The sequence below is a fragment of the Oncorhynchus gorbuscha genome, linkage group LG19 (genome assembly GCF_021184085.1).
Source record: "Oncorhynchus gorbuscha isolate QuinsamMale2020 ecotype Even-year linkage group LG19, OgorEven_v1.0, whole genome shotgun sequence".
Lineage (NCBI taxonomy): Eukaryota > Metazoa > Chordata > Actinopteri > Salmoniformes > Salmonidae > Oncorhynchus > Oncorhynchus gorbuscha.
In genome coordinates, this window is record NC_060191.1 from 2,596,114 (window position 1) to 2,618,577 (window position 22,464).

Sequence of the window (22,464 nt, forward strand, 5' to 3'; positions counted from 1 at the left end):
TATTCTGACATTTCACATTCTTCACATTCTCTCTAACTGACCTAAAACAGGGAATTTTTACTAGGATTGAATGTTGGGAATTGTGAAAAACTGAGTTAAGATGTATTTGGCTAAGGTGTATGTAAACTTCCGACTTCAACTGTAGCTATTGCTCGGTGATAATTAACACTTCCAAAATGTGTTGTTTATTTCAGATAGATTTCCAAACCAACGAAGACACACCAACACCGTACAGACTTGGATGCACATTATGCAGAATGGTAATCAATAAATACCTGTTTTAAATTGGCAGTTCTGTTTTGTTTGTTTACAGAGGGTCATTTCATAGGGAACTGGAGGAGGAGCTCTCCTATTGTTACATCATCAACGTTCAGACAATAAATACCTGTTTTAAATTGGCTGTTTTGTTTGTTTACAGAGGGTCATTTCATAGGGAACTGGAGGAGGAGCTCTCCTATTGTTACATCATCAACGTTCAGACAATAAATACCTGTTTTAAATTGGCTGTTTTGTTTGTTTACAGAGGGTCATTTCATAGGGAACTGGAGGAGGAGCTCTCCTATTGTTACATCATCAATGTTCAGACAATAAATACGCTCACATGGCAGATGTTCTGATACCTGGCTGGACTGTTTGATATACAGTACCAGTACAAAGTATAGACACATCTACTCATTCAAGGGTTTTTCTTTATTTTTTACTATTTTCTACATTGTAGAATAATAGTGAAGATATCAAAACTATGAAATAACACATATGGAATCATGTAGTAACCACAAAAGTGTTAAGCAAATCAAAATATATTTCATATTTGAGATTCTTCGGAGTAGCCACCCTTTGCCTTGAGGACAGCTTTGCACACTCTTGGCATTCTCTCAACTAGCTTCATGAGGTAGTCACCTGGAATGCATTTCAATTAACAGGTGTGTTTTATCAAAAGTTAATGTGTGGAATTGATTTACTTCTTAATGTGTTTGAGCCAATCAGTTGTGTTGTGACAAGGTAGGGGTGGTATTCAGAAGATAGCCCTATTTGGTAAAAGACCAAGTCCATATTATAGAAAGAACAGCTCAAATAAGCAAAGGGAAATGACAGTCCATCATTACTTTAAGACATGAAGGTCAGTCAATCCTGAAAACTTCAAGAACTTTGAAAGTTTCTTCAAGTGCAGTCGCAAAAAAACATTAAAATCTAAGAAGAAACTGGCTCTCATGAGGACCGCCACAGGAAAGGAAAACACAGAGTTACTTCTGCTGCAGAGGATAAGTTCATTAGAGTTAACTGCACATCAGACTGCAGCCCAAATAAACGCTTCACAGAGTTCAAGTAACATACACATCTCAACATCAGCTGTTCAGAGGAGACTGTGTGAATCAGGCCTTCATGGTTGAGTTGCTGCAAAGAAACTACTACTAAAGGACACCAATAACAAGAGACTTGCTTGGGCCAAAAAACATGAGCAATGGACATTAGACTGGCGGAAATCTGTCCTTTGGTCTGATGAGTCCAAATTTGACATTTTTGGTACCAACCGCTGTGTCTTTGTGAGACGCAGAGAAGGTGAATGGATGATCTCCGTATGTGTAGTTCCCACCTTGAAGCATGGAGGGGGAGGTGTGATGGTGCTTGCATGTGACAGTGTCTGTGATTTATTTAGAATTCAAGGCACACTTAGTCAGCATGGCTACCACAGCATTCTGCAGCAATACGCCATCCCATCTGTTTGGCACTTAGTGGGACTATTATTTATTTTTCAACAGGACAATGAGAGACTATTTCAGTTCTACTATTTACTCAATCGTCCAATCAAAATTAATTTAAGAACATTTGTGTTTGAATTCAGAAGTTCCAGGCTGTGTAAGGGCTATTTGACCAAGAAGGATAGAGATGGAGTGCTGTATCAGATGACCTGGCCTCCACAATCCCCTGACCTCAACCCAATTGAGACGGTTCGGGATGAGTTGGACCGCAGAGTGAAGGAAAAGCAGCCAACAAGTGCTCAGCATATGTGGGAACTCCTTCTAGACTGTTGGGAAAGCATTCCAGGTGAAGCTGGTTGAGAGATGGCCAAGAGTGTGCAAAGCTGTCATCAAGGCAAAGGGTGGCTACTATGAAGAATCTCAAATTGAAAATATATTTTGATTTGTTTAACACTTTTTTGGTTACTACATGATTCATCATGACTGGTTGCATCACTGCCTGGTATGGCAACTGTTCAGCCTCCGACCACAAGGTGTTACAGAGGGTAGTGCATACGGCCCAGTACATCACTGGGGCCAAGCTTCCTGCCATCCAGGACCTATATACCAGGAGTTGTCAGAGGAAGGCCCTCAAAACTGTCAAAGACTCCAGCCACTCTAGTCATAGACTGTTCTCTCTGCTACCGCACGGCAAGTGGTACCGGAGCGCCAAGTCTAGGTCCAAAAGGCTTCTTAACAGCTTCTACCCCCAAACCATAAGACTCCTAAACAGCTAATCAAAGGGCTACCCAGACCCCTCGTTTACACTGCTGCTACTCTCTGTTTATAATCTATGCATAGTCACTTTAACTCTACCTACATGTATATATTACCTCAATTACCTCAATTAACCGGTGCCCCCGCACATTGACTCTGTAGCGGTACCCCCTGTATATAGCCTTGCTTGTTATTTTACTGCTGCTCTTTAATTATTTGTTACTTTAATTTTCTATTTTTTATTTTTTACGTAACACTTATTTTAATTTGTTTTCTTAACTTCTTAAAGCTGGTTGGTTAAGGGCTTGTAAGTAAGCATTTCATTCTAAGGTCTAAGCCTGTTGTATTCGGCACGTGACAAATAAATTGGATTTGATTTGATTCCATATGTTTTATTTCATAGTTTTGATGTATTCACTATTATTCCACAATGTAGAAAATAGTAAAAAATAAAGAAAAACCCTTGAATGGGTAGGTGTGTCTATACTTTTGACTGGTACTGTAAATACACTACTGTTCAAAGGTTTGGGGTCACTGAAAAATGTCCTTGTTTTTTAAAGAAAAGCATGTTTTTTGTCCATTAAAATAACATCTAATTGATCAGAAATAAAGTGTAAACATTGTTAATGTTGTAAATGACTATTTTAGCTGGACGACTGATTTCTTTGCTGGAATATCTACATAGGCGTACAGAGGTCCATTATCAGCAACCATCACTCCTGTGTTCCAATGGCATGTTGTGTTAACTAATACAAGTTTATCCTTTTAAAAGGCTAATTGATCAGAAGAAAACCCTTTTGCAAGTATGTTAATACAGCTGAAAACTGTAGTCCTGATTAAAGAGGCAATAAAACTGGCCTTCTTTAGACTAGTTGAGTATCTGGAGCATCAGCATTTGTGGGTTCGATTACAGGTTCAAAATGGCCAGAAACAAAGCCTTTCTTCTGAAACTTCTGAAACAACATTAACAATGTCTACACTGTATTTCTGATCTCTTTCTCTTTTCTTTTTTTTTTAAATGAGGTTTTCTTTCAAAAACAAGGACATTTCTAAGTGACCCCAAACTTTGGAATGGTAGGTAGTGTGTGTATTTATATATGGCTCTGGTATGAACCATCTTCACTGACCAGTAAAATAAAGTCAGATGCTGATCTGATGATGATGTCACTCTCATCTGCAGGCACCGGCACACAAGTAAGATCGACATCAGCATTCACACACACACTAACCCACCTGGTCTGAGGACGCGGTCCAGGCGGTCAGTGGTCTTGGGCGGGGGCCTGCGTGCCCCGCGCGGGGAGCGTGTGTTGGGGGAGGCGGCCGGGGAGTTGGGCTCTGGGGGGAGGTCTGGGGCAGGGTATCCTCTCTGGATTAACACCTCAGCAGCACACAGCAGACACACACTGTGCTGGCACGGCAGGATGATGGGCTGCTTCACCATCTCAGTACACACCGGGCAATGCAGCTCCCGCTCCATACTCTTCATGTTAGACTGGAGGACGAGAGAGGGAGGGAGGATAAGGGGTTGGAGATAGTAGAGAGACAGGGAGAGGTGTTAGAGGAGCAGGGATAAGGGGTTGTAGATAGTAAAGAGACGGAGAGAGGAGTTAGAGGAGCAGGGAGGGGGGATAAGGGGTTGTAGATAGTAAAGAGACGGAGAGAGGAGTTAGAGGAGCAGGGAGGAGGGATAAGGGGTTGGAGATAGTAAAGAGATGGAGAGAGGAGTTAGAGGAGCAGGGAGGGGGGATAAGGGGTTGGAGATAGTAGAGAGACGGGGAGAGGAGTTAGAGGAGCAGGGAGGGGGAATAAGGGGTTGGAGATAGTAAAGAGATGGAGAGAGGAGTTAGAGGAGCAAGGAGGGGGATAAGGGGTTGGAGATAGTAAAGTGATGGGGAGAGGAGTTAGAGGAGCAGGGATAAGGGGTTGGAGATAGTAAAGAGATGGGGAGAGGAGTTAGAGGAGCAGGGAGGGGGGATAAGGGGTTGTAGATAGTAAAGAGACGGAGAGAGGAGTTAGAGGAGCAGGGAGGGGGGATAAGGGGTTGGAGATAGTAAAGTGATGGGGAGAGGAGTTAGAGGAGCAGGGATAAGGGGTTGGAGATAGTAAAGAGATGGGGAGAGGAGTTAGAGGAGCAGGGAGGGGGGATAAGGGGTTGGAGATAGTAAAGAGATGGGGAGAGGAGTTAGAGGAGCAAGGAGGGGGGATAAGGGGTTGGAGATAGTAAAGTGATGGGGAGAGGAGTTAGAGGAGCAGGGAGGGGGGATAAGGGGTTGGAGATAGTAAAGAGACGGGGAGAGGAGTTAGAGGAGCAGGGAGGAGGGATAAGGGGTTGGAGATAGTAAAGAGACGGGGAGAGGAGTTAGAGGAGCAGGGAGGGGGGATAAGGGGTTGGAGATAGTAAAGAGATGGAGAGAGGAGTTAGAGGAGCAGGGAGGGGGATAAGGGGTTGGAGATAGTAAAGAGACGGGGAGAGGAGTTAGAGGAGCAGGGAGGGGGATAAGGGGTTGGAGATAGTAAAGTGATGGGGAGAGGAGTTAGAGGAGCAGGGATAAGGGGTTGGAGATAGTAAAGAGATGGGGAGAGGAGTTAGAGGAGCAGGGAGGGGGATAAGGGGTTGGAGATAGTAAAGAGACGGGGAGAGGAGTTAGAGGAGCAGGGAGGGGGATAAGGGGTTGGAGATAGTAAAGTGATGGGGAGAGGAGTTAGAGGAGCAGGGATAAGGGGTTGGAGATAGTAAAGAGATGGGGAGAGGAGTTAGAGGAGCAGGGAGGGGGGATAAGGGGTTGGAGATAGTAAAGAGATGGGGAGAGGAGTTAGAGGAGCAGGGAGGGGAGATAAGGGGTTGGAGATAGTAAAGAGACGGGGAGAGGAGATAGAGGAGCAGGGATAAGGGGTTGGAGATAGTAAAGAGACGGGGAGAGGAGTTAGAGGTGCAGGGAGGGGAGATAAGGGGTTGGAGATAGTAAAGAGATGGGGAGAGGAGTTAGAGGAGCAGGGAGGGGAGATAAGGGGTTGGAGATAGTAAAGAGACGGGGAGAGGAGTTAGAGGAGCAGGGAGGGGGATAAGGGGTTGGAGATAGAAGAGAGACGGGGAGAGGAGTTAGAGGAGCAGGGAGGGGGGATAAGGGGTTGGAGATAGTAGAGAGACGGGGAGAGGAGTTAGAGGAGCAGGGAGGGGGATAAGGGGTTGGAGATAGTAGAGAGACGGGGAGAGGAGTTAGAGGAGCAGGGAGGGGGGATAAGGGGTTGGAGATAGTAGAGAGACGGGGAGAGGAGTTAGAGGAGCAGGGAGGGGGATAAGGGGTTGGAGATAGTAAAGAGATGGGGAGAGGAGTTAGAGGAGCAGGGAGGGGGATAAGGGGTTGGAGATAGTAAAGAGACGGGGAGAGGAGTTAGAGGAGCAGGGAGGGGGGATAAGGGGTTGGAGATAGTAAAGAGATTGGGAGAGGAGTTAGAGGAGCAGGGAGGGGAGATAAGGGGTTGGAGATAGTAAAGAGACGGGGAGAGGAGTTAGAGGAGCAGGGAGGGGAGATAAGGGGTTGGAGATAGTAAAGAGACAGGGAGAGGTGTTAGAGGAGCAGGGATAAGGGGTTGGAGATAGTAAAGAGATGGAGAGAGGAGATAGAGGAGCAGGGAGGGGGAATAAGGGGTTGGAGATAGTAAAGAGATGGAGAGAGGAGTTAGAGGAGCAGGGAGGGGGGATAAGGGGTTGGAGATAGTAGAGAGACGGGGAGAGGAGTTAGAGGAGCAGGGAGGGGGGATAAGGGGTTGGAGATAGTAAAGAGATGGAGAGAGGAGTTAGAGGAGCAAGGAGGGGGGATAAGGGGTTGGAGATAGTAAAGTGATGGGGAGAGGAGTTAGAGGAGCAGGGATAAGGGGTTGGAGATAGTAAAGAGATGGGGAGAGGAGTTAGAGGAGCAGGGAGGGGGGATAAGGGGTTGTAGATAGTAAAGAGACGGAGAGAGGAGTTAGAGGAGCAGGGAGGGGGATAAGGGGTTGGAGATAGTAAAGTGATGGGGAGAGGAGTTAGAGGAGCAGGGATAAGGGGTTGGAGATAGTAAAGAGATGGGGAGAGGAGTTAGAGGAGCAGGGAGGGGGGATAAGGGGTTGGAGATAGTAAAGAGATGGGGAGAGGAGTTAGAGGAGCAAGGAGGGGGATAAGGGGTTGGAGATAGTAAAGTGATGGGGAGAGGAGTTAGAGGAGCAGGGAGGGGGATAAGGGGTTGGAGATAGTAAAGAGACGGGGAGAGGAGTTAGAGGAGCAGGGAGGAGGGATAAGGGGTTGGAGATAGTAAAGAGACGGGGAGAGGAGTTAGAGGAGCAGGGAGGGGGGATAAGGGGTTGGAGATAGTAAAGAGACGGGGAGAGGAGTTAGAGGAGCAGGGAGGGGGATAAGGGGTTGGAGATAGTAAAGTGATGGGGAGAGGAGTTAGAGGAGCAGGGATAAGGGGTTGGAGATAGTAAAGAGATGGGGAGAGGAGTTAGAGGAGCAGGGAGGGGGATAAGGGGTTGGAGATAGTAAAGAGACGGGGAGAGGAGTTAGAGGAGCAGGGAGGGGGATAAGGGGTTGGAGATAGTAAAGTGATGGGGAGAGGAGTTAGAGGAGCAGGGATAAGGGGTTGGAGATAGTAAAGAGATGGGGAGAGGAGATAGAGGAGCAGGGATAAGGGGTTGGAGATAGTAAAGAGATAGAGGAGGTAGAGGTGCAGGGAGGGGAGATAAGGGGTTGGAGATAGTAAAGAGATGGGGAGAGGAGTTAGAGGAGCAGGGAGGGGAGATAAGGGGTTGGAGATAGTAAAGAGACGGGGAGAGTTAGAGGAGCAGAGGAGGGGGATAAGGGGTTGGAGATAGAAGAGAGACGGGGAGAGGAGTTAGAGGAGAGGGAGGGGGGATAAGGGTTGGAGATAGTAGAGAGACGGGGAGAGGAGTTAGAGGAGCAGGGAGGGGGATAAGGGGGTTGGAGATAGTAAAGAGATGGGGAGAGGAGTTAGAGGAGCAGGGAGGGGAGATAAGGGGTTGGAGATAGTAAAGAGACGGGGAGAGGAGATAGAGGAGCAGGGATAAGGGGTTGGAGATAGTAAAGAGACGGGGAGAGGAGTTAGAGGAGCAGGGAGGGGAGATAAGGGGTTGGAGATAGTAAAGAGATGGGGAGAGGAGTTAGAGGAGCAGGGAGGGGAGATAAGGGGTTGGAGATAGTAAAGAGACGGGGAGAGGAGTTAGAGGAGCAGGGAGGGGGATAAGGGGTTGGAGATAGAAGAGAGACGGGGAGAGGAGTTAGAGGAGCAGGGAGGGGGATAAGGGGTTGGAGATAGTAGAGAGACGGGGAGAGGAGTTAGAGGAGCAGGGAGGGGGGATAAGGGGTTGGAGATAGTAGAGAGACGGGGAGAGGAGTTAGAGGAGCAGGGAGGGGGATAAGGGGTTGGAGATAGTAGAGAGACGGGGAGAGGAGTTAGAGGAGCAGGGAGGGGGGATAAGGGGTTGGAGATAGTAAAGAGATGGGGAGAGGAGTTAGAGGAGCAGGGAGGGGGATAAGGGGTTGGAGATAGTAAAGAGACGGGGAGAGGAGTTAGAGGAGCAGGGAGGGGGGATAAGGGGTTGGAGATAGTAAAGAGATGGGGAGAGGAGTTAGAGGAGCAGGGAGGGGAGATAAGGGGTTGGAGATAGTAAAGAGACGGGGAGAGGAGTTAGAGGAGCAGGGAGGGGAGATAAGGGGTTGGAGATAGTAAAGAGACAGGGAGAGGTGTTAGAGGAGCAGGGATAAGGGGTTGGAGATAGTAAAGAGATGGGAGAGAGGAGTTAGAGGAGCAGGGAGGGGGGAATAAGGGGTTGGAGATAGTAAAGAGATGGGGAGAGGAGTTAGAGGAGCAGGGAGGGGGATAAGGGGTTGGAGATAGTAGAGAGACGGGGAGAGGAGTTAGAGGAGCAGGGAGGGGGATAAGGGGTTGGAGATAGTAAAGAGATGGAGAGAGGAGTTAGAGGAGCAAGGAGGGGGATAAGGGGTTGGAGATAGTAAAGATGGGGAGAGGAGTTAGAGGAGCAGGGATAAGGGGTTGGAGATAGTAAAGAGATGGGGAGAGGAGTTAGAGGAGCAGGGAGGGGGGATAAGGGGTTGTAGATAGTAAAGAGACGGAGAGAGGAGTTAGAGGAGCAGGGAGGGGGGATAAGGGGTTGGAGATAGTAAAGGATGGGGAGAGGAGTTAGAGGAGCAGGGATAAGGGGTTGGAGATAGTAAAGAGATGGGGAGAGGAGTTAGAGGAGCAGGGAGGGGGGATAAGGGGTTGGAGATAGTAAAGAGATGGGGAGAGGAGTTAGAGGAGCAGGAGGGGGGATAAGGGGTTGGAGATAGTAAAGAGATGGGGAGAGGAGTTAGAGGAGCAGGGAGGGGGGATAAGGGGTTGGAGATAGTAAAGAGACGGGGAGAGGAGTTAGAGGAGCAGGGAGGGGGATAAGGGGTTGGAGATAGTAAAGAGACGGGGAGAGGAGTTAGAGGAGCAGGGAGGGGGATAAGGGGTTGGAGATAGTAAAGAGACGGGGAGAGGAGTTAGAGGAGCAGGGAGGGGGATAAGGGGTTGGAGATAGTAAAGTGATGGGGAGAGGAGTTAGAGGAGCAGGGATAAGGGGTTGGAGATAGTAAAGAGATGGGGAGAGGAGTTAGAGGAGCAGGGAGGGGGATAAGGGGTTGGAGATAGTAAAGAGACGGGGAGAGGAGTTAGAGGAGCAGGGAGGGGGATAAGGGGTTGGAGATAGTAAAGTGATGGGGAGAGGAGTTAGAGGAGCAGGGATAAGGGGTTGGAGATAGTAAAGAGATGGGGAGAGGAGTTAGAGGAGCAGGGAGGGGGATAAGGGGTTGGAGATAGTAAAGAGATGGGGAGAGGAGTTAGAGGAGCAGGGAGGGGGATAAGGGGTTGGAGATAGTAAAGAGACGGGGAGAGGAGATAGAGGAGCAGGGATAAGGGGTTGGAGATAGTAAAGAGACGGGGAGAGGAGTTAGAGGAGCAGGGAGGGGAGATAAGGGGTTGGAGATAGTAAAGAGATGGGGAGAGGAGGGAGGAGCAGGGAGGGGATAAGGGGTTGGAGATAGTAAAGAGACGGGGAGAGGAGTTAGAGGAGCAGGGAGGGGGGATAAGGGGTTGGAGATAGAAGAGAGACGGGGAGAGGAGTTAGAGGAGCAGGGAGGGGGGATAAGGGGTTGGAGATAGTAGAGAGACGGGGAGAGGAGTTAGAGGAGCAGGGAGGGGGATAAGGGGTTGGAGATAGTAGAGAGACGGGGAGAGGAGTTAGAGGAGCAGGGAGGGGGATAAGGGGTTGGAGATAGTAGAGAGACGATGGAGAGAGTTAGAGGAGCAGGGAGGGGGATAAGGGGTTGGAGATAGTAAAGAGATGGGGAGAGGAGTTAGAGGAGCAGGGAGGGGGATAAGGGGTTGGAGATAGTAAAGAGACAGGGAGAGGAGTTAGAGGAGCAGGGAGGGGGATAAGGGGTTGGAGATAGTAAAGAGATGGGGAGAGGAGTTAGAGGAGCAGGGAGGGGAGATAAGGGGTTGGAGATAGTAAAGAGACGGGGAGAGGAGTTAGAGGAGCAGGGAGGGAGATAAGGGGTTGGAGATAGTAAAGAGACAGGGAGAGGTGTTAGAGGAGCAGGGATAAGGGGTTGGAGATAGTAAAGAGACGGGGAGAGGAGTTAGAGGAGCAGGGAGGGGGATAAGGGGTTGGAGATAGTAGAGAGACGGGGAGAGGAGTTAGAGGAGCAGGGAGGGGGGGATAAGGGGTTGGAGATAGTAGAGAGACGGGGAGAGGAGTTAGAGGAGCAGGGAGGGGGGGATAAGGGGTTGGAGATAGTAAAGAGATGGGGAGAGGAGTTAGAGGAGCAGGGAGGGGGATAAGGGGTTGGAGATAGTAAAGAGATGGGGAGAGGAGTTAGAGGAGCAGGGAGGGGGATAAGGGGTTGGAGATAGTAAAGAGATGGGGAGAGGAGTTAGAGGAGCAGGGAGGGGAGATAAGGGGTTGGAGATAGTAAAGAGACGGGGAGAGGAGTTAGAGGAGCAGGGAGGGGAGATAAGGGGTTGGAGATAGTAAAGAGATGGGGAGAGGAGTTAGAGGAGCAGGGAGGGAGATAAGGGGTTGGAGATAGTAAAGAGACGGGGAGAGGAGTTAGAGGAGCAGGGAGGGGGGATAAGGGGTTGGAGATAGAAGAGAGACGGGAGAGGAGTTAGAGGAGCAGGGAGGGGGATAAGGGGTTGGAGATAGTAGAGAGACGGGGAGAGGAGTTAGAGGAGCAGGGAGGGGGGATAAGGGGTTGGAGATAGTAGAGAGACAGGGAGAGGAGTTAGAGGAGCAGGGAGGGGGAATAAGGTGTTGGAGATAGTAGAGAGACAGGGAGAGGAGTTAGAGGAGCAGGGAGGGGGATAAGGGGTTGGAGATAGTAAAGAGACGGGGAGAGGAGATAGAGGAGCAGGGAGGGGGATAAGGGGTTGGAGATAGTAAAGAGACGGGGAGAGGAGATAGAGGAGCAGGGATAAGGGGTTGGAGATAGTAAAGAGACGGAGAGAGGAGTTAGAGGAGCAGGGATAAGGGGTTGGTGATAGTAAAGAGTGATGGGGAGAGGAGTTAGAGGAGCAGGGAGGGGGGATAAGGGGTTGGAGATAGTAAAGAGATGGGGAGAGGAGTTAGAGGAGCAGGGAGGGGGATAAGGGGTTGGAGATAGTATGGGGAGAGGAGTTAGAGGAGCAGGGAGGGGGATAAGGGGTTGGAGATAGTAAAGAGATGGGGAGAGGAGTTAGAGGAGCAGGGAGGGGAGATAAGGGGTTGGAGATAGTAAAGAGACGGGGAGAGGAGTTAGAGGAGCAGGGAGGGGGATAAGGGTTTGGAGATAATAAAGAGACAGGGAGAGGTGTTAGAGGAGCAGGGATAAGGGGTTGGAGATAGTAAAGAGATGGGGAGAGGAGTTAGAGGAGCAGGGAGGGGGATAAGGGGTTGGAGATAGTAAAGAGACGGGGAGAGGAGTTAGAGGAGCAGGGATAAGGGGTTGGAGATAGTAAAGAGACAGGGAGAGGTGTTAGAGGAGCAGGGATAAGGGGTTGGAGATAGTAAAGAGATGGAGAGAGGAGTTAGAGGAGCAGGGAGGGGGGATAAGGGGTTGGAGATAGTAGAGAGACGGGGAGAGGAGTTAGAGGAGCAGGGAGGGGGGATAAGGGGTTGGAGATAGAAAGAGACGGGGAGAGGAGTTAGAGGAGCAGGGAGGGGGATAAGGGGTTGGAGATAGTAGAGAGACGGGGAGAGGAGTTAGAGGAGCAGGGAGGGGGATAAGGGGTTGGAGATAGTAGAGAGACGGGGAGAGGAGTTAGAGGAGCAGGGAGGGGGATAAGGGGTTGGAGATAGTAAAGAGACGAGGGAGAGGAGTTAGAGGAGCAGGGAGGGGGATAAGGGGTTGGAGATAGTAAAGAGATGGGGAGAGGAGTTAGAGGAGCAGGGAGGGGGATAAGGGGTTGGAGATAGTAAAGAGACGGGGAGAGGAGTTAGAGGAGCAGGGAGGGGGATAAGGGGTTGGAGATAGTAAAGAGATGGGGAGAGGAGTTAGAGGAGCAGGGAGGGGAGATAAGGGGTTGGAGATAGTAAAGAGACGGGGAGAGGAGTTAGAGGAGCAGGGAGGGGGATAAGGGGTTGGAGATAGTAAAGAGACAGGGAGAGGTGTTAGAGGAGCAGGGATAAGGGGTTGGAGATAGTAAAGAGACGGGGAGGGAGTTAGAGGAGCAGGGAGGGGGGATAAGGGGTTGGAGATAGTAGAGAGACGGGGAGAGGAGTTAGAGGAGCAGGGAGGGGGATAAGGGGTTGGAGATAGTAGAGAGACGGGGAGAGGAGTTAGAGGAGCAGGGAGGGGGGATAAGGGGTTGGAGATAGTAAAGAGATGGGGAGAGGAGTTAGAGGAGCAGGGAGGGGGATAAGGGGTTGGAGATAGTAAAGAGACGGGGAGAGGAGTTGGAGGAGCAGGGAGGGGGATAAGGGGTTGGAGATAGTAAAGAGATGGGGAGAGGAGTTAGAGGAGCAGGGAGGGGAGATAAGGGGTTGGAGATAGTAAAGAGACGGGGAGAGGAGTTAGAGGAGCAGGGAGGGGAGATAAGGGGTTGGAGATAGTAAAGAGATGGGGAGAGGGTTAGAGGAGCAGGGAGGGGAGATAAGGGGTTGGAGATAGTAAAGAGAGGGGAGAGGAGTTAGAGGAGCAGGGAGGGGGATAAGGGGTTGGAGATAGAAGAGAGACGGGGAGAGGAGTTAGAGGAGCAGGGAGGGGGATAAGGGGTTGGAGATAGTAGAGAGACGGGGAGAGGAGTTAGAGGAGCAGGAGCGGGGGATAAGGGGTTGGAGATAGTAGAGAGACAGGGAGAGGAGTTAGAGGAGCAGGGAGGGGGAATAAGGTGTTGGAGATAGTAGAGAGACAGGGAGAGGAGTTAGAGGAGCAGGGAGGGGGATAAGGGGTTGGAGATAGTAAGAGACGGGGAGAGGAGATAGAGGAGCAGGGATAAGGGGTTGGAGATAGTAAAGAGACGGAGAGAGGAGTTAGAGGAGCAGGGATAAGGGGTTGGAGATAGTAAAGAGATGGGGAGAGGAGTTAGAGGAGCAGGGAGAGGAGATAGTAAAGAGGAGCAGTTAGAGGAGCAGGGCAGGGGGGATAAGGGGTTGGAGATAGTATAGTAGAAGAGATAGTATGGGGAGAGGAGTTGGAGATAGTAAGAGATGGGGAGAGGAGTTAGAGGAGCAGGAGGGGGATAAGGGGTTGGAGATAGTAAAGAGACGGGGAGAGGAGTTAGAGGAGCAGGGAGGGGGGATAAGGGGTTGGAGATAGTAAAGAGACAGGGAGAGGAGTTAGAGGAGCAGGGATAAGGGGTTGGAGATAGTAAAGAGATGGGGAGAGGAGTTAGAGGAGCAGGGAGGGGGGATAAGGGGTTGGAGATAGTAAAGAGACGGGGAGAGGAGTTAGAGGAGCAGGGATAAGGGGTTGGAGATAGTAAAGAGACAGGGAGAGGTGTTAGAGGAGCAGGGATAAGGGGTTGGAGATAGTAAAGAGATGGAGAGAGGAGTTAGAGGAGCAGGGAGGGGGGATAAGGGTTTGGAGATAATAAAGAGACAGGGAGAGGTGTTAGAGGAGCAGGGATAAGGGGTTGGAGATAGTAAAGAGATGGGGAGAGGAGTTAGAGGAGCAGGGAGGGGGATAAGGGTTGGAGATAGTAAAGAGACAGGGAGAGGTGTTAGAGGAGCAGGGATAAGGGGTTGGAGATAGTAAAGAGATGGGGAGAGGAGTTAGAGGAGCAGGGAGGGGGATAAGGGGTTGGAGATAGTAAAGAGACGGGGAGAGGAGATAGAGGAGCAGGGATAAGGGGTTGGAGATAGTAAAGAGACGGGGAGAGGAGTTAGAGGAGCAGGGAGGGGGATAAGGGGTTGGAGATAGTAAAGAGATGGGGAGAGGAGTTAGAGGAGCAGGGAGGGGAGATAAGGGGTTGGAGATAGTAAAGAGATGGGGAGAGGAGTTAGAGGAGCAGGGAGGGGGGATAAGGGGTTGGAGATAGTAAAGAGACGGGGAGAGGAGTTAGAGGAGCAGGGAGGGGGATAAGGGGTTGGAGATAGTAAAGAGATGGGGAGAGGAGTTAGAGGAGCAGGGAGGGGAGATAAGGGGTTGGAGATAGTAAAGAGACGGGGAGAGGAGTTAGAGGAGCAGGGAGGGGATAAGGGGTTGGAGATAGTAAAGAGACAGGGAGAGGTGTTAGAGGAGCAGGGATAAGGGGTTGGAGATAGTAAAGAGACGGGGAGAGGAGTTAGAGGAGCAGGGAGGGGGGATAAGGGGTTGGAGATAGTAGAGAGACGGGGAGAGGAGTTAGAGGAGCAGGGAGGGGGATAAGGGGTTGGAGATAGTAGAGAGACGGGGAGAGGAGTTAGAGGAGCAGGGAGGGGGATAAGGGGTTGGAGATAGTAAAGAGATGGGGAGAGGAGTTAGAGGAGCAGGGAGGGGGATAAGGGGTTGGAGATAGTAAAGAGACGGGGAGAGGAGTTAGAGGAGCAGGGAGGGGGATAAGGGGTTGGAGATAGTAAAGAGATGGGGAGAGGAGTTAGAGGAGCAGGGAGGGGGATAAGGGGTTGGAGATAGTAAAGAGACGGGGAGAGGAGTTAGAGGAGCAGGGAGGGGAGATAAGGGGTTGGAGATAGTAAAGAGATGGGGAGAGGAGTTAGAGGAGCAGGGAGGGGAGATAAGGGGTTGGAGATAGTAAAGAGACGGGGAGAGGAGTTAGAGGAGCAGGGAGGGGGATAAGGGGTTGGAGATAGAAGAGAGACGGGGAGAGGAGTTAGAGGAGCAGGGAGGGGGATAAGGGGTTGGAGATAGTAGAGAGACGGGGAGAGGAGTTAGAGGAGCAGGGAGGGGGGATAAGGGGTTGGAGATAGTAGAGAGACAGGGAGAGGAGTTAGAGGAGCAGGGAGGGGGGATAAGGGGTTGGAGATAGTAGAGAGACAGGGAGAGGAGTTAGAGGAGCAGGGAGGGGGATAAGGGGTTGGAGATAGTAAAGAGACGGGGAGAGGAGATAGAGGAGCAGGGATAAGGGGTTGGAGATAGTAAAGAGACGGAGAGAGGAGTTAGAGGAGCAGGGATAAGGGGTTGGTGATAGTAAAGTGATGGGGAGAGGAGTTAGAGGAGCAGGGAGGGGGATAAGGGGTTGGAGATAGTAAAGAGATGGGGAGAGAGTTAGAGGAGCAGGGAGGGGGATAAGGGGTTGGAGATAGTATGGGGAGAGGAGTTAGAGGAGCAGGGAGGGGGATAAGGGGTTGGAGATAGTAAAGAGATGGGGAGAGGAGTTAGAGGAGCAGGGAGGGGAGATAAGGGGTTGGAGATAGTAAAGAGACGGGGAGAGGAGTTAGAGGAGCAGGGAGGGGGATAAGGGTTTGGAGATAGTAAAGAGACAGGGAGAGGTGTTAGAGGAGCAGGGATAAGGGGTTGGAGATAGTAAAGAGATGGGGAGAGGGTTAGAGGAGCAGGGAGGGGGATAAGGGGTTGGAGATAGTAAAGAGACGGGGAGAGGAGTTAGAGGAGCAGGGATAAGGGGGGGAGATAAGGGGGAGAGGAGTGGAGATAGTTGGAATAGAAGAGGGAGAGGAGTTAGAGGAGCAGGGATAAGGGGTTGGAGATAGTAAAGAGATGGGGGAGAGGAGTTAGAGGAGCAGGGATAAGGGGTTGGAGATAGTAAGAGACGGGGAGAGGAGTTAGAGAGCAGGGAGGGGGGAGGGTTGGAGATAGGTTAGAGGAGCAGGGAGGGGGGATAAGGGGTTGGAGATAGTAAAGAGATGAGAGAGGAGTTAGAGGAGCAGGGAGGGGATAAGGGGTTGGAGATAGTAGAGAGACGGGGAGAGGAGTTAGAGGAGCAAGGAGCGGGGGGGATAAGGGGTTGGAGATAGTAGAGAGACAGGGAGAGGAGTTAGAGGAGCAGGGAGGGGGAATAAGGTGTTGGAGGTAGAAGAGAGACGGGGAGACGAGTTAGAGGAGCAGGGAGGGGGATAAGGGGTTGGAGATAGAAGAGAGACGGGGAGAGGAGTTAGAGGAGCAGGGAGGGGGGATAAGGGGTTGGAGATAGTAGAGAGACAGGGAGAGGAGTTAGAGGAGCAGGGAGGGGGGATAAGGGGTTGGAGATAGTAGAGAGACGGGGAGAGGAGTTAGAGGAGCAGGGAGGGGCGATAAGGGGTTGGAGATAGTAGAGAGACGGAGAGGGAGTTAGAGGAGCAGGGAGGGGGATAAGGGGTTGGAGATAGTAAAGAGACGGGGAGAGGAGATAGAGGAGCAGGGATAAGGGGTTGTAGATAGTAAAGAGACGGAGAGAGGAGTTAGAGGAGCAGGGATAAGGGGTTGGAGATAGTAAAGAGATGGAGAGAGGAGTTAGAGGAGCAGGGAGGGGGGATAAGGGGTTGGAGATAGTAAAGAGACGGGGAGAGGAGTTAGAGGAGCAGGGAGGGGGATAAGGGGTTGGAGATAGTAAAGAGATGGGGAGAGGGTTAGAGGAGTAAGGGGTTGGAGATAGTAAAGAGATGGGGAGAGGAGTTAGAGGAGCAGGGAGGGGGATAAGGGGTTGGAGATAGTAAAGAGATGGGGAGAGGAGTTAGAGGAGCAGGGAGGGGGATAAGGGGTTGGAGATAGTAAAGAGACGGGGAGAGGAGTTAGAGGAGCAGGGATAAGGGGTTGGAGATAGTAAAGAGATGGGGAGAGGAGTTAGAGGAGCAGGGAGGGGGATAAGGGGTTGGAGATAGTAAAGAGATGGGGAGAGGAGTTAGAGGAGCAGGGAGGGGGATAAGGGGTTGGAGATAGTAAAGAGATGGGGAGAGGAGTTAGAGGAGCAGGGAGGGGGATAAGGGGTTGGAGATAGTAAAGAGACGGAGAGAGGAGTTAGAGGAGCAGGGAGGGGGAGGGGTTGGAGATAGTAAAGAGATGGGGAGAGGAGTTAGAGGAGCAGGGAGGGGGATAAGGGGTTGGAGATAGTAAAGAGACGGGGAGAGGAGTTAGAGGAGCAGGGATAAGGGGTTGGAGATAGTAAAGAGATGGGGAGAGGAGTTAGAGGAGCAGGGAGGGGAGATAAGGGGTTGGAGATAGTAAAGAGATGGGGAGAGGAGTTAGAGGAGCAGGGAGGGGGATAAGGGGTTGGAGATAGTAAAGAGACGGGGAGAGGGTTAGAGAGGGGAGTAAGGGTTGGAGATAGAAGAGAGACGGGGAGAGGAGTTAGAGGAGCAGGGATAAGGGGATTGGAGGGTAGATAGAGAGACGGGGAGAGGAGTTAGAGGAGCAGGGAGGGGGATAAGGGGTTGGAGATAGTAGAGAGACGGGGAGAGGAGTTAGAGGAGCAGGGAGGGGGATAAGGGGTTGGAGATAGTAGAGAGACGGGGAGAGGAGTTAGAGGAGCAGGGAGGGGGATAAGGGGTTGGAGATAGTAAAGAGATGGGGAGAGGAGTTAGAGGAGCAGGGAGGGGGATAAGGGGTTGGAGATAGTAAAGAGACGGGGAGAGGAGTTAGAGGAGCAGGGAGGGGGGATAAGGGGTTGGAGATAGTAAAGAGATGGGGAGAGGAGTTAGAGGAGCAGGGAGGGGAGATAAGGGGTTGGAGATAGTAAAGAGACGGGGAGAGGAGTTAGAGGAGCAGGGAGGGGGATAAGGGGTTGGAGATAGTAAAGAGACAGGGAGAGGTGTTAGAGGAGCAGGGAGGGGTTGGAGATAGTAAAGAGAGCAGAGGAGCAGGGAGGGGATAAGGGGTTGGAGATAGTAAAGAGATGGGGAGAGGAGTTAGAGGAGCAGGGAGGGGAGATAAGGGGTTGGAGATAGTAAAGAGACGGGGAGAGGAGTTAGAGGAGCAGGGAGGGGGGATAAGGGGTTGGAGATAGTAAGAGAGACGGGGAGAGGAGTTAGAGGAGCAGGGAGGGGGATAAGGGGTTGGAGATAGTAGAGAGACAGGGAGAGGAGTTAGAGGAGCAGGGAGGGGGATAAGGGGTTGGAGATAGTAAAGAGACGGGGAGAGGAGTTAGAGGAGCAGGGAGGGGGATAAGGGGTTGGAGATAGTAGAGAGACGGGGAGAGGAGTTAGAGGAGCAGGGAGGGGGATAAGGGGTTGGAGATAGTAAAGAGATGGGGAGAGGAGTTAGAGGAGCAGGGAGGGGGATAAGGGGTTGGAGATAGTAAAGAGACGGGGAGAGGAGTTAGAGGAGCAGGGAGGGGGATAAGGGGTTGGAGATAGTAAAGAGATGGGGAGAGGAGTTAGAGGAGCAGGGAGGGGGATAAGGGGTTGGAGATAGTAAAGAGACGGGGAGAGGAGTTAGAGGAGCAGGGAGGGGAGATAAGGGGTTGGAGATAGTAAAGAGATGGGGAGAGGAGTTAGAGGAGCAGGGAGGGGAGATAAGGGGTTGGAGATAGTAAAGAGACGGGGAGAGGAGTTAGAGGAGCAGGGAGGGGGGATAAGGGGTTGGAGATAGAAGAGAGACGGGGAGAGGAGTTAGAGGAGCAGGGAGGGGGATAAGGGGTTGGAGATAGTAGAGAGACGGGGAGAGGAGTTAGAGGAGCAAGGAGCGGGGGATAAGGGGTTGGAGATAGTAGAGAGACAGGGAGAGGAGTTAGAGGAGCAGGGAGGGGGAATAAGGTGTTGGAGATAGTAGAGAGACAGGGAGAGGAGTTAGAGGAGCAGGGAGGGGGATAAGGGGTTGGAGATAGTAAAGAGACGGGGAGAGGAGATAGAGGAGCAGGGATAAGGGGTTGGAGATAGTAAAGAGACGGAGAGAGGAGTTAGAGGAGCAGGGATAAGGGGTTGGTGATAGTAAAGATGGGGAGAGGAGTTAGAGGAGCAGGGAGGGGGGATAAGGGGTTGGAGATAGTAAAGAGATGGGGAGAGGAGTTAGAGGAGCAGGGAGGGGGATAAGGGGTTGGAGATAGTATGGGGAGAGGAGTTAGAGGAGCAGGGAGGGGGGATAAGGGGTTGGAGATAGTAAAGAGATGGGGAGAGGAGTTAGAGGAGCAGGGAGGGGAGATAAGGGGTTGGAGATAGTAAAGAGACGGGGAGAGGAGTTAGAGGAGCAGGGAGGGGGGATAAGGGTTTGGAGATAATAAAGAGACAGGGAGAGGTGTTAGAGGAGCAGGGATAAGGGGTTGGAGATAGTAAAGAGATGGGGAGAGGAGTTAGAGGAGCAGGGAGGGGGGATAAGGGGTTGGAGATAGTAAAGAGACGGGGAGAGGAGTTAGAGGAGCAGGGATAAGGGGTTGGAGATAGTAAAGAGACAGGGAGAGGATTAGAGGAGCAGGGATAAGGGGTTGGAGATAGTAAAGAGATGGAGAGAGGAGTTAGAGGAGCAGGGAGGGGGATAAGGGGTTGGAGATAGTAAGAGACGGGGAGAGGAGTTAGAGGAGCAGGGAGGGGGATAAGGGGTTGGAGATAGTAAAGAGATGGAGAGAGGAGATAGAGGAGCAGGGAGGGGGGATAAGGGGTTGGAGATAGTAAAGAGATGGAGAGAGGAGTTAGAGGAGCAGGGAGGGGGATAAGGGGTTGGAGATAGTAGAGAGATGGGGAGAGGAGTTAGAGGAGCAGGAGCGGGGATAAGGGGTTGGAGATAGTAGAGAGACAGGGAGAGGAGTTAGAGGAGCAGGGAGGGGGATAAGGGGTTGGAGATAGAAGAGAGACGGGGAGAGGAGTTAGAGGAGCAGGGAGGGGGGATAAGGGGTTGGAGATAGTAGAGAGACGGGGAGAGGAGTTAGAGGAGCAGGGAGGGGGATAAGGGGTTGGAGATAGTAAAGAGACGGGGAGAGGAGTTAGAGGAGCAGGGAGGGGGATAGGGGTTGGAGATAGTAGAGAGACGGGGAGAGGAGTTAGAGGAGCAGGGAGGGGGGGATAAGGGGTTGGAGATAGTAGAGAGACAGAGGAGTTAGAGGAGCAGGGAGGGGGGATAAGGGGTTGGAGATAGTAAAGAGACGGGGAGAGGAGATAGGGAGCAGGGATAAGGGGTTGGAGATAGTAAAGAGATGGAGAGAGGAGTTAGAGGAGCAGGGAGGGGGATAAGGGGTTGGAGATAGTAAAGAGACGGAGAGAGGAGTTAGAGGAGCAGGGATAAGGGGTTGGAGATAGTAAAGAGATGGAGAGAGGAGTTAGAGGAGCAGGGAGGGGGGATAAGGGGTTGGAGATAGTAAAGAGACGGGGAGAGGAGTTAGAGGAGCAGGGAGGGGGGATAAGGGGTTGGAGATAGTAAAGAGACGGAGAGAGGTGTTAGAGGAGCAGGGAGGGGGATAAGGGGTTGGAGATAGTAAAGAGATGGGGAGAGGAGTTAGAGGAGCAGGGAGGGGGAATAAGGGGTTGGAGATATAAGAGAGACGGGGGAGAGGAGTTAGAGGAGCAGGGAGGGGGGATAAGGGGTTGGAGATAGTAGAGAGACGGGGAGAGGAGTTAGAGGAGCAGGGAGGGGGGATAAGGGGTTGGAGATAGTAGAGAGACAGGGAGAGGAGTTAGAGGAGCAGGGGGATAAGGGGTTGGAGATAGTAGAGAGACGGGGAGAGGAGTTAGAGGAGCAGGGAGGGGGATGGAGATAGTAAAGAGACGGAGAGAGGAGTTAGAGGAGCAGGGAGGGGGGATAAGGGGTTGGAGATAGTAAAGAGACGGAGAGGAGAGAGGAGCAGGAGGGGTTAGATAGTAGAGACAGGGAGTTAGAGGAGCAGGGATAAGGGGTTGGAGATAGTAAAGAGATGGAGAGAGGAGTTAGAGGAGCAGGGAGGGGGGATAAGGGGTTGGAGATAGTAAAGAGACGGGGAGAGGAGTTAGAGGAGCAGGGATAAGGGGTTGGAGATAGTAAAGAGATGGGGAGAGGAGTTAGAGGAGCAGGGAGGGGAGATAAGGGGTTGGAGATAGTAAAGAGACGGGGAGAGGAGTTAGAGGAGCAGGGAGGGGGATAAGGGGTTGGAGATAGAAGAGAGACGGGGAGAGGAGTTAGAGGAGCAGGGAGGGGGGATAAGGGGTTGGAGATAGTAGAGAGACGGGGAGAGGAGTTAGAGGAGCAAGGGCGGGGGATAAGGGGTTGGAGATAGTAGAGAGACAGGGAGAGGAGTTAGAGGAGCAGGGAGGGGGAATAAGGTGTTGGAGATAGTAGAGAGACAGGGAGAGGAGTTAGAGGAGCAGGGAGGGGATAAGGGGTTGGAGATAGTAAAGAGACGGGGAGAGGAGATAGAGGAGCAGGGATAAGGGGTTGAGATAGTAAAGAGACGGAGAGAGGAGTTAGAGGAGCAGGGATAAGGGGTTGGTGATAGTAAAGTGATGGGGAGAGGAGTTAGAGGAGCAGGGAGGGGGATAAGGGGTTGGAGATAGTAAAGAGATGGGGAGAGGAGTTAGAGGAGCAGGGAGGGGGATAAGGGGTTGGAGATAGTATGGGGAGAGGAGTTAGAGGAGCAGGGAGGGGAGATAAGGGGTTGGAGATAGTAAAGAGACGGGGAGAGGAGATAGAGGAGCAGGGATAAGGGGTTGGAGATAGTAAAGAGACGGAGAGAGGAGTTAGAGAGCAGGGATAAGGGGTTGGAGATAGTAAAGTGATGGGGAGAGGAGTTAGAGGAGCAGGGAGGGGAGATAAGGGGTTGGAGATAGTAAAGAGACGGGGAGAGGAGATAGAGGAGCAGGGATAAGGGGTTGGAGATAGTAAAGAGACGGAGAGAGGAGTTAGAGGAGCAGGGATAAGGGGTTGGAGATAGTAAAGAGATGGAGAGAGGAGTTAGAGGAGCAGGGAGGGGAGATAAGGGGTTGGAGATAGTAAAGAGACGGGGAGAGGAGATAGAGGAGCAGGGATAAGGGGTTGGAGATAGTAAAGAGACGGAGAGAGGAGTTAGAGGAGCAGGGATAAGGGGTTGGAGATAGTAAAGTGATGGGGAGAGGAGTTAGAGGAGCAGGGAGGGGGGATAAGGGGTTGGAGATAGTAAAGAGATGGGGAGAGGAGTTAGAGGAGCAGGGAGGGGAGATAAGGGGTTGGAGATAGTAAAGAGACGGGGAGAGGAGTTAGAGGAGCAGGGAGGGGGGATAAGGGTTTGGAGATAATAAAGAGACAGGGAGAGGTGTTAGAGGAGCAGGGATAAGGGGTTGGAGATAGTAAAGAGATGGGGAGAGGAGTTAGAGGAGCAGGGAGGGGGGATAAGGGGTTGGAGATAGTAAAGAGACGGGGAGAGGAGTTAGAGGAGCAGGGATAAGGGGTTGGAGATAGTAAAGAGACAGGGAGAGGTGTTAGAGGAGCAGGGATAAGGGGTTGGAGATAGTAAAGAGACGGGGAGAGGAGTTAGAGGAGCAGGGAGGGGGAATAAGGGGTTGGAGATAGTAGAGAGACGGGGAGAGGAGTTAGAGGAGCAGGGAGGGGGGATAAGGGGTTGGAGATAGTAAAGAGATGGAGAGAGAAGATAGAGGAGCAGGGAGGGGGGATAAGGGGTTGGAGATAGTAAAGAGATGGAGAGAGGAGTTAGAGGAGCAGGGAGGGGGAATAAGGGGTTGGAGATAG

General features: G+C 51.4%; 1 protein-coding gene and 1 long non-coding RNA gene across 3 annotated transcripts in view; one reads left to right on the forward strand and one right to left on the reverse strand.

Moving 5' to 3' along the window:
* The window catches only part of LOC124005318, a 1,961-nt gene extending 1,570 nt beyond the window's left edge, over positions 1-391 (forward strand). Inside the window, exons 2-3 of the long non-coding RNA XR_006833600.1 lie at positions 195-260; positions 314-391. This is a non-coding gene — a long non-coding RNA (uncharacterized LOC124005318). The remainder of the gene's footprint in view (positions 1-194; positions 261-313) is intronic.
* Positions 1-22,464, reverse strand: part of LOC124005316 (tripartite motif-containing protein 46-like) — a 71,759-nt gene that overhangs the window by 27,940 nt on the left and 21,355 nt on the right. For both annotated transcript variants that reach the window (XM_046314451.1, XM_046314450.1), the window contains exon 2: positions 3,690-3,948. In XM_046314451.1, the coding sequence (XP_046170407.1) occupies positions 3,690-3,948 (259 nt within the window). The remainder of the gene's footprint in view (positions 1-3,689; positions 3,949-22,464) is intronic.